This window comes from Zootoca vivipara, chromosome 6 (assembly GCF_965207765.1).
Source record: "Zootoca vivipara chromosome 6, rZooViv2.hap1.1, whole genome shotgun sequence".
Classification (NCBI taxonomy): domain Eukaryota; kingdom Metazoa; phylum Chordata; class Lepidosauria; order Squamata; family Lacertidae; genus Zootoca; species Zootoca vivipara.
Genome location: NC_142589.1, coordinates 55,003,492 through 55,013,465, shown reverse-complemented (window position 1 = coordinate 55,013,465; position 9,974 = coordinate 55,003,492). Strand labels below are relative to the sequence as shown.

Sequence of the window (9,974 nt, the reverse complement as noted above, 5' to 3'; positions counted from 1 at the left end):
AAAAAGGCAGAGAATCCACTTCCGGCATCAAACCGGAAGGAAAAGCCCGGCAGCGGAATTATAGAGATAGGAAAAGAAGAGAGAAGTGCATCCAAAGCTTGGTTTCAGTTGGAGGATTCCGCGTATGCGGGGAGGGTACGTACGCAAGAAGATCACAAACACACAACACGCAGAAAACGAGCAAAGTTCCAGGTCTCGTTCTATCTATGCGGTGAGAAGAATAACAATCCGCTCTTTCCTCTATGGTTCTCCCCTCATGCGCACGCGCGCTCCTTCTCTAGAAGGTCGGAAATATACAGTTCCCTAGAGGGACGTCACAAGCGCCTGGGCCACTTAGGAGGGCGGGGACCACAGAGCTAGGAAGAGAGAGCGACGCCCCGCCTTCTGCCAAAGAGATTGTCAATGGCCGACTTCCGTTTTGTACCGGAAGACAAGGCTGCGCGTCTCTCTAGACTCTTGCTCGACTGTGGTCGAGTCTGTCGCCATGGTGTCGCCGGGTGAGCAAGTTATTTCCGGTGTCACAGAAATAAGGGCCGGGTGGGGGGACGGTGACCTGGGAACGAGGCCCTCTTAACCGGAGGGAGGGGAGGCATTCTTTCTGAGTAACGCGCACGACTCTGCGCTGGCCTTTGTTCGATTTATTTGCAGGCCGCCGTTCTGCCCGCCAGCAGTAGCCTGCATGGCCAATCGGGAAGGTCACAGGCTCGCCCTACCTGCTTTGAAACTTCCGTCATCAAAGGGTTATTATTTACAAAGACTGGGAGAAAAGTTTTGAGGTGGGGAGGGGGAAGTATGTGCGATTTGTTACCAGAAAACGAGGGGCCCACACTAGAATAGAATAGAAATACTTTATTGTCACTGTACCACTTGTTCTCAATGCTACCAACATGAGTCTGACCAAACTGCGGGAGGCAGTGGAAGACAAGAGTGCCTGGCGTGCTCTGGTCCATAGGGTCACGAAGAGTCGGAAACGACTAAACAACAACAACAACCACTTATTTACAGTGAGATTAAAGGAGCCCCCCCAATCTCTCAGTCCTTGTTACACTCTGTGTGCTGTCATAGTACCACCAACCCCGAACGTCAGCTGCAATGTTGCTGTCTTCCATTCAGCAGCCTCACAGCCCATGGGTAGAAACTGTCATTTAACCTGTTAGTGCGGCTTATGCTTCTGTATCTCCTGCCCGAGGGCACTAAGTTCAGCATCATTTTCTCTCCCCTCCCTTGCTCTCAAGTGGAGATGGGGAACCTGCAGCCCTCCAGACTTCCAATTCCCATCAGTGCCAGCCAGTATGGTTGATGGTCACTCTGGAGTGATGGGAACTAGTTCAGGGACATCTGGAGGACCACAGGTTCACCATCTTTGATGTAGGGCTTCCCATTGCGTCATATATTGATGCTGCTGCAGTTTATGCTATTGGTAGTCTTACGGGTGTGGGGGCTCTGGTACCATGCCAAATGGTGTTGGTGCTGGGGAACTGTTGGACGCTGGACCTTGAATCATTTCCTAACACATGCACTGAAAAATTCTTCAAAACAATTCTTAGACTGCAGGGATTAGAGCACTGTGTTGTTACAGGTGAAGTTGCTGCTTTGGTCTTGGTGGCAGTTCTTTGGGGAGGAACCAATCCATTTTTGAAAAGAGGAACTGAGGGTCTGGAGCGAGTGAAGAGAGAGAGCAGAACTCTACAGCTGCTGGCAGAAATTAAATTCCTTTGCCTCAATTACAAGGTATTTCAATCTCTTAAGTGGTGTGATTCCTGGGGGTCCAGGTGCTTACCCAGGGTTCGTGTTTCCTTTTGGAAATGAGGCACAGCGGAGACTCTGGTGTCTATGTTGTATGGTCTCTTTACACGTATATGCAACCTAAGCCTATGATGGAGGGTTCACAGCATCGACAGCCCAAGAGGGCTTCTTCCATAGCTACAGCCTTGGACTCAAGCAGCTTGGATTCAAGCAGAAATTAAATGTACTTATGTATTCAAGATATTTGTATGTTGCTTTTCATAAAATTGTATCCTAAGGCAATTCAAGGTACAATTTAAAACACAATAAAACAATAAGCTACAGTAAATGGATGTATAGTATGTGTATATATGGCGGTTCAAAAGATTAATAAACATTGCAATCATAAAACAGCAGGGTAGACAAATTTACTAGCAACACAATATTTAAAACATCAGATCTTTAAATGCCTGAGAGTAAAAATGTTTTAACCTGGTACAGAAGACAGGAGTGCCTGGCGTTCTCTGGTCCATGAGGTCACGAAGAGTCAGACACAACTAAACGACTAAACAACAACCTTGTACATAAGATAGTAAAGAAGACATGAAGCAAGGGAGGGTGTTTCACAGCTGAGGCACCACAGATGAAAAAGCTCACGGTTGTTGCCCCTGTCAAGTCTCTGATGTGGGGGAACACTGCAGAGAACTACTGGGTGGGATGCTACTTGCTTTTGGAGGTGACATGAGAGTAGGTGGTTCTTAGGATGCCTAGATCCTAAGTGTAAAGCACTTTAAAGGCTGAAACTAGCACCTTGTATTGGGCTGATAAGGAACTGGTAGCCAGTGAAGAACTTTCAGAATTGATATACTTTGTTCCCAGTGACCCATTTCAGTTAAAATTGTGTTTGCCATATTTTGAATCACTTGCAGCTATTAACAAAAACAGCTCCAATTACAACACATTACAGTAGACCAGTGTTCTTCAATCTTGGTTCCCCAGAAGTTGGACTACAACTCCCATCATCCCTCACCATTTGTGAAGTTGGCTGGGGAATTGTAGGTCAGCAACAGCTGGGGAACCATATATGAAGAACACTGCAGTAGCCTGAAATGGGGGTATTAGCAGCTAAGGTCTTCAGGATCTCATTGCAGCTCATTGTCATTTCAAATCCAATAATCCTGGAGGTCTGACCATGCTGTTGTTTTTCATTTTTGCAGTACGTGGTGCCATTTGTGCTCAACCAGTGTGGCTCTTTTGTCTACTATCTTACTTTAGCATCTACAGGTTGGTCCTTAATTACTGCTTCTAGAGGATGTGAGTGATATTTGGGGAAGTGATGCAGACACTTCAAGTCTTGATTACTGTTTTGTAGCCGTTTCAAATAGAACATACTGCAAGTGGGTGGATGTGCCATTTTTTAACGCTCCCCTGTGTAAAAACGCTAACAAACCTGCAGTGAGCTCAAACTCAACAAGAAGTGAGCTTGCTTAGAACCTGCCCAATTTTTTGTTTGTTTACTGACAGGATGCTTTTCACAAGGAGAGCATTCAAAAACAACACCCCCACCTACAGCCTGAAGTGGTATCATTCACTCTGTCACCTGCACATTCTACCACTTCATTCTGCTGCATGTGTAGACAGAGCCAGTCACTGTGGCTTTTCTGTGTTTATTGTGGCTTTTTGCAGCATCCACATGACATTTCTGGCACAAACACCAGCCCATATTTTTCCTGCATAAACCTGGATTTACATTTTTAATAGAAAAACTGATAAGTTTTAAAACCCTAAAACCTGCTGCTATATTAAGCCCCTGTCTTTGCAATGTCCTTCACTTACTCAAGGGGCTGCACTATCAATAGGTCAGTCTGGAAGTATCTTCCCTGCAGACACTTTCCTGCTTGAGGATGGATTGTTTCCATCACAGAGCCATTTCATATTTGTTTAATTAGATCAGATGCTTCAATGGTAACCCTTTCCCTCTTCCATTTCAGACCTGACCTTGGCTGTACCTCTTTGTAACTCTCTGGCTCTGATGTTCACATTAGCAATGGGGAAGGTTCTTGGAGAAGACATTGGTGGTGCAAGTAGGTCTCTCTTTTCCTGAGCAGATTCTAACCCTGTCAGCTCCAGCTGTGCCCTTCTTCATAGAGAGCTAACAGGATTTGCATATATAAGAAAACCATATGCACCTCTCTTCCATGAGCAAGTTTCATTGAAGTGGATAGCAACAGTGAGCACTTTCAGAGCTTTTGCTTATTTTTCTGATTTTTTTTTCCTTTAGGGGCTGCACTGGGAATGCTACTGACAGCTTTGGGAGTTGCACTCTGCATAGCTGGGTCTGTACATGAGACATCATGAGAACCGTCTTGGAAGGAGGGCAGAATTTGTGGAAGGCAACAGTTCTCCATGCTAATGCTGGCTCTACTCGTAGGACACACACACAGCATCTTTGGAGGCACCCAGTGGACTCCGCACAAGCTTAGAGCTCTCAAGGCCTGAAGGGAAAGCATTGTCTTCCTTAACCTCTAGCCCCACTGGTTGGCAGTGGGCCCTGGGTGGAGTGACTTGGCAATGGGATGCTCCTGCCAGCCTGTCCACAGCAGAACCCCTGAGAGTTCTGGGGGTGCCTTCACATTAGTGGTACAATAAGGAGCACTTTCAACTTGGGCAGAGTTTGTTCAAAGTGCTCAAGAGAGCAATTTTCTGCAAAGGTGAACTAAAAGTGCAGGCATTCCTGCTAGTGCACATGCAGAGCTGTGAGGCAGGACAGTGGAAGAAGACATTGGAAGTGCTGAACTGTAAAGCCCCAAACAGCATCATCTGAAGGACTGCTTAGGCTTATGTGAAGTTGCCTAAGCACTGAAATTGGCTTTGGTAGCCCTGTTCTCTGGCCCATAATTAGTTAAGATCAGAAGGGCATGCAGAAAGGTTGGAGGACAATATGTTGGGAAAGTCTGGTCTAGGCTAATGCCTAGATTTTTTCTGTGGATTTACTCTTTGATGCTTATTTTAATTGTTTCTTAATCACAGTATAAGCCACCATAGAAAGTTGTTACCTGGATGGGTGATGTGTAAATGATGGTAAACAAATAAAAAACAATTCTGCATTTGAGTACCAGTATGTGCAGAGTGGCTTTTCCCTGCCACTGTGCAACTACAGCTCCCCACCCACCCAAACCACTGGAAAGGGCAGGCTGGGCAGGGCATCTTGAGCTCCAGCACTAAAGAAAAAATAAATGAAATAAACCCCTGATAACTCTGGGCAAAGCATAAATCTTGTGTTGGCTACATTTGCAAAGTTTCAGGTGTGGACAGCTTTACCCTCTTCTTCAGAAACTCCCCAGTGTTTTCAATGAACTCCAGAAAGAGTAATTAGTTGACCACATGTGGGACTTGCAACAGAGTGTTGCAGTGGTTGTTGGTGGTTTTTTTTAATTAAAAAAAAAATTAAAGATTTTCTTGGTTTACATAAGTACAGTGGTACCTTGAGTTACAAATGCCTCAGGTTACAAAACGCAGGTTACAAACTCCGCTAACCTGGAAGAGTTACCTTGAGTTGAGAACTTTGCGCCGGCAGCACAACAGCAGCAAGAGGCCCCATTAGCGAAAACACGCCTCTAGTTAAGAACAGTTTCAGGTTAAGAACGGACCTCCAGAATGAATTAAGTTCGTAACTAGAGGTACCACTGTAGGTGCATTGCTTCTTTTTTCTGGTTGTAAAGTCTTTTCTACAGATTGGTTACGTTTGATATGAGACATCAGTGTTGTATACAGTATACAGTCAGGGAAGAAGCGGGGGGGCAGGGAGAGAGGAGGGGTGGTGGTGAGTTCAGCAGCACCCCTCCCCACAAATCAGTATTCTGTGGCCACTGAACATGTCTAGTCTTCATTTTTCTATTTTAATTTTTTTATAGAAACATTAGCACTCCCCACCCTCTAAGCCTTCAGAAACACACCCCATGTGTGTAGATTCTCCTTGTATATATACTGCTAATGTAGCAAAGTACAGCAGAACAAGAAAGCAAAGATTCAAGAAGATAACTGTGCTGAAGACACATGTTTCCATTTCACCTTTATTCCACAGAGTGTGGTGGTTTGCATGTTACAACATCTCTGCCTCAGTATCACTCAAGGAATAAATAGTTTGTGTAAAATGCAATCATAGCGTGCAATTTCTCTCATGTGACTACTGTGTAATTTTTCCATATAGGGAGGTTTCACAAAAAATGGCTCCTTGTGTGAAAATGTGGCAATAAAATATTGTATGCAAAGTTAAGTAGCACAAAAATGAAGGTAAAATCAGTCCTCACTAGCAAGCGCTCATCATTCTTGTGTCAAAGGAGTTGGTCAAAAATGCTGGATGAGAACTAGGGATTCAATGACTGAAAGAAAGTTGCATTCTTGAAGGAATATTAACAAGGCCCAGGAGGGGGGGAAATCCCTGTACTTTAAAACCTACTTTTATATATACTACGGTATACAGTGGGAAACTGTAGAGAGAATGCCTGGCTCACCTCTTCTAGCTGTCTCACTGAGAAGGAAAGAGACCTAGGGGCATTATCAAATTGAAAGCAAAAATGGTTATGGTCTGAACAAGAATGGAGAAAAATGATTATGTTAAGACAGGACTTGCCAGTCTGACTCACACTGGAACAATGTCTTCTGACCCCCATAAAGCCCCTCAGCCCCCTTCCACAATGTACCCTGCTCTAAGACACACACCCACAACAGGGAAAGCTGTGACATGAAAAATCAGAAGAGAATTTTCACTGTTGCTTTCACAAGCATGAAAGCTGGGACCATGCAGAGTAGCCAGCTCCAGGAAGCCACAAGCCCTTCCCTGCAGTCATGGTGGGAGCTGCTCCCCCAATGTTTTCTTCCCCCTGACAGCTGGTAAGAGCAGCTACATCGGTTTCTGTGTGACTGGGAACATAAGCTGGATACCTCCAAGTCGGCAGTCACTCTGGGCTCCCCAACTTCTGTTTCAGGATCAAATACTATGAAGAAGGGAGGTAGGGAAAAGAGAGAGAAAAGGGAGAAATAAGGAAATGAGTTGTGGATGAAATTTTGTCCTTTGTACAGCACCTAGTGCACTGTTGGTTCTGAAGAGTATTAAACACTAATAGGCACCAGCACACAATGTACCCCATTTAGACTCCAATGGATGCTGCCTCTGACAATTTTAGCTATTTGTGGCTGAGCACCCACCCACTGAATTTAAAAGAACCAAAAGCTGAAGAATCATCCCAGACCCACCAACTCTTTTCTCAAGGGTGGGAGGGTGCTGTAGGCATCATATTACAAAGGTGTGAACAAGAAGTCACAGCTCCACACCACAGCACTGGCTCTCCTAGCCTCTCCTCCCCATGCACAGAGGAGTTCCTTGAGGACCAGCTCTTACGTTCTTACGGCTGGCAATCGCTTGTTGCAGCCACAGGAGCTCCATGGCCAGGTGCTTTCGGTAGCGCTGGAGGTCAGGCACAGCTTGGGGCATCTCTGGTACTTTTTGGAAATGAAGCTCTGCATAACAAAAGGTCAAGAAACCACTCTTAGTCTGGCCCCCATGCCTTTCCCTTCCCGTTGGCTCCTGTTCCCTGCCCCCCCACTACTAGGTAAGTTTATTGGGGCAGGAACCTGCCTTTTCAGCATAAGCAAAAAATACCATGTTGGGCGATGATGCTGAAGAACAGAGAAAAACAGTAACTGTACTGCAAAGCAAAGGAAGACAGTGGGTGGGAGCTTGGAGTCTCAAATTGTTCCACATGCCTTACCATGGCTCAACTTTGGAGACTCCATGTTGAGGATCATGCTGCTCCATTCGGACGACATGCTGTTGTGCTGCTTGCCTTCCTCACTCTCTCCTGGCAGGCTGCAGGCATTCCCAGGGGACCTGCTCACAAGACACTCCTCCTCAACCTCAGTTTCTGCCACCACCTCAGGTGGAAGGCTGCTTGGAAGCTGCATCTTGCAATCAGGGTCCTTTTTGGAGAGTAGCTCTTCTTGACAACAAAGCGCTGCCTCCTTTTCATGCAACTTGTTCTTGCTGGCTCCTGGCTCTTGGACACTTAATTCCCTGGCTTTTATTGGTTTCTGGACAGACTATATTTAAGACAGAGGAAGAAAAGCACCATTTTCAGTACAAGGCTGCAACCTCACATTTACTGAAGCCAGTTCTCATTTCCCTCTTCTCTTTCGTTCTGGTGCAATTAAAAGCCAGTGAAAGCACTGCCAGCTTCTACCAAGAGCAGAAAGAACCAGCAACCGTACCTTTGGAAGAAACGCTGGCACTGGCATAGAATGCCTGTTCCACTTCAGCCAGTCCAGATCCCCTTCAATCTCCTTGACGATGCTCTCATATTCCCCCTTTAAGCTTTGAAATCTCTTCCTGACCAGGTAACCCCTGACATGAGCCTAGGAAGAAAATGAATAATAAAAAATAACAATCACAAATTAGGAAGGAATTAGAAGCCATGAGCCCAAGCCTGGATATAACACAGGCCTTCTAGGGTTGCCATGACTCCCCCCCACTTCCTGGTCTTGTACCTTTAAAAAGCAGCCCAACAAGCAGGAATTATATAGTGACACTTTTTCTATCTCCATCTTTGCCAGGCTGCTGTGGAGGACTCAGGAGAAAGCCCAGTTAGGAAGCTGGCAGTCCTAGTATACTCTGCTCCTGACCCCAATCCCAAGAGAAGAGATGCTGGAGGCAGGAAAGGAAAGAAAGAGGAGCAAAAGGCATATGTATGTGTGTGTATTTATATATTACATGCTACCACCACCACTTTTGAGAACTTTTCCCTATGGGCATTCTTTAACAGAAGCCACCATTTCCATTTAAAAACAGCAGCAGCACAAAATGCTTTAAGCAGAGCAGTTTATTTGCTGCAAGGAAATCACTGAGGAAAGGGGTGGGATGGGTGAAATGTGTATTTACGCAAAGCAGGCCATGTTGGGAAGGGAGAGTAATGGCTCAGCGGTAGAGCATCTCCTTTGCATGCAGAAGCTCCCAGTTTTACATGCATGCAGAAGTTCCTCTCGCCTGCTTTGCACCCACATCAAGCCTTCCGCCCTCCCAGGGCTGCTGCTCCTTTTCAGGGTCCCCAGGGGGATGAAGCCAAACCATGAGGACTAGCACCCCTAGGTCTGCCTTGAGTGACAGGTCCACCATGCCAACCGATGCCACCCACTATCCTGGTTCCGGCACCTGAAGCGTCACCACCACCCTCCTCCTCCTCCTCAGCGTTAGCTCCTGCTGCTCTTCCTCGCTCTCCGTCATCTTCGGCTTTGGCTGCCCAGGCAACCGCGCTTCCCGATGACGTCTCCGACGCGCCACAAGCGAGACCATTTCTTATTCTTGCAGTTCCCATGAGCAGTCGCGAGGTGGCGCTGCCCAGGCGCGCTCTTTGTTCTTTAGGCTGCCCACGTTGCAAAGGGAATGTGTTTCCCATTCCTTAGAGCTGGGCTTTTGCCGGTATGCTGCTTACTCTTACCTGGCCTCCCCAACACTGGCCAAATCTTCTGGGTCCTGTAACAGACTGCTGTTCTCCAGGTGCACCAAAGATGGCTTGTCCCCACCCCCGCGGAAACCCGCTCTTTAGCGCTGAATCAGAGCAAGCGTCACTTGGGGTCCCCCCCCACCCCCCAGGATTGCTCCCTTTGCTCCAATTCAGCGCTAAAGAGCAGGTTTTCTTCCGGGAAGCAACGGGGCAAGTGGGAAATCGCTTGGACTTACGCTTTCTAGCCATGGAACAAGTGTGAACAAGCCCTGAGGATGGTACCGTAAACACCCCGCAGCCAGTATTAGGCCTGCTACTTCTCTCTTGCTCACTTGACTTTTCATTTTTTCAAAGCATTCATGCAATTAAAAAGCAAGGTTATCTATTAACTCTAGAATACTTTATAAGCTTCATGTCTTTACTTTTAAAGCTCTTCATGATCAGTCTTCCTATCACTTGGCCTTGGTGTCCCCGCTATAGGCCTAGTTGCTCTGTTCATTCTTCTGATTCTGTGCTTATTCATACCATGGTTTCTTGCACTTTATGATTGTCCTTTTTCTCTCCCAGATGCTTGGAATTCTATTCTGGAACACTCGCAGGCTGCCCCTCACACTGTATGATTAAATCTCTGTTACATAAGAACATAAGATGAGCCTGCTGGATCTTTATGCCCCATCTAGTCCAGCATCCTGTTCTCAGTGACCAACCAAATGCCTGGGGAAAACCAGCAAACAGGATTCAAGCACTGTGGCT

At 46.4% G+C, this 9,974-nt stretch overlaps 2 protein-coding genes across 4 annotated transcripts; one reads left to right on the top strand and one right to left on the bottom strand.

Annotated features, from left to right (window-relative positions):
- The first annotated feature begins 319 nt into the window (after positions 1–319).
- TMEM234 (transmembrane protein 234) lies at positions 320–4,837 on the top strand. 2 transcript variants are annotated; one of them, XM_035117663.3, is made up of 5 exons: positions 320–497; positions 1,580–1,731; positions 2,943–3,009; positions 3,717–3,809; positions 4,007–4,837. In XM_035117663.3, exons 1-5 carry the CDS (start codon positions 485–487, stop codon positions 4,081–4,083), a joined length of 402 nt encoding a protein of 133 aa, XP_034973554.2. In that variant the 5' UTR covers positions 320–484; the 3' UTR covers positions 4,084–4,837. The 2 variants fall into 2 exon arrangements, with proteins under 2 accessions (XP_034973554.2, XP_034973552.2); XM_035117661.3 differs by having other exon boundaries at positions 485–740.
- A 943-nt stretch (positions 4,838–5,780) lies between these two features.
- On the bottom strand, positions 5,781–9,056 carry IQCC (IQ motif containing C). 2 transcript variants are annotated; one of them, XM_035117659.3, is made up of 6 exons: positions 8,930–9,056; positions 8,269–8,425; positions 7,993–8,136; positions 7,497–7,824; positions 7,127–7,245; positions 5,781–6,722 (listed from the first exon to the last, which is right to left on the bottom strand). In XM_035117659.3, exons 2-6 carry the CDS (start codon positions 8,323–8,325, stop codon positions 6,684–6,686), a joined length of 687 nt encoding a protein of 228 aa, XP_034973550.1. In that variant the 5' UTR covers positions 8,326–8,425; positions 8,930–9,056; the 3' UTR covers positions 5,781–6,683. The 2 variants fall into 2 exon arrangements, with proteins under 2 accessions (XP_034973550.1, XP_034973549.1); XM_035117658.3 differs by lacking the exon at positions 8,269–8,425 and having other exon boundaries at positions 8,930–9,055.
- Between the last annotated feature and the right edge of the window lie 918 nt (positions 9,057–9,974).

What these genes read in the sequence shown, in the direction of transcription:
- IQCC (XM_035117658.3), bottom strand. Translation starts at nt 9,001, where the DNA reads ATGACGGAGAGCGAGGAAGAGCAGCAGGAGCTAACGCTGAGGAGGAGG. An exon ending in TGCCAGCGTTTCTTCCAAAG is followed by an intron (nt 7,825 to 7,992) that starts GTACGGTTGCTG and finishes TCTTAAATATAG; the next exon opens with TCTGTCCAGAAACCAATAAA. An exon ending in GTCTCCAAAGTTGAGCCATG is followed by an intron (nt 7,246 to 7,496) that starts GTAAGGCATGTG and finishes TTTGTTATGCAG; the next exon opens with AGCTTCATTTCCAAAAAGTA.
- TMEM234 (XM_035117661.3), top strand. Translation starts at nt 680, where the DNA reads ATGGCCAATCGGGAAGGTCACAGGCTCGCCCTACCTGCTTTGAAACTT. An exon ending in TCCTTTGCCTCAATTACAAG is followed by an intron (nt 1,732 to 2,942) that starts GTATTTCAATCT and finishes TCATTTTTGCAG; the next exon opens with TACGTGGTGCCATTTGTGCT. An exon ending in TCTTACTTTAGCATCTACAG is followed by an intron (nt 3,010 to 3,716) that starts GTTGGTCCTTAA and finishes CTTCCATTTCAG; the next exon opens with ACCTGACCTTGGCTGTACCT.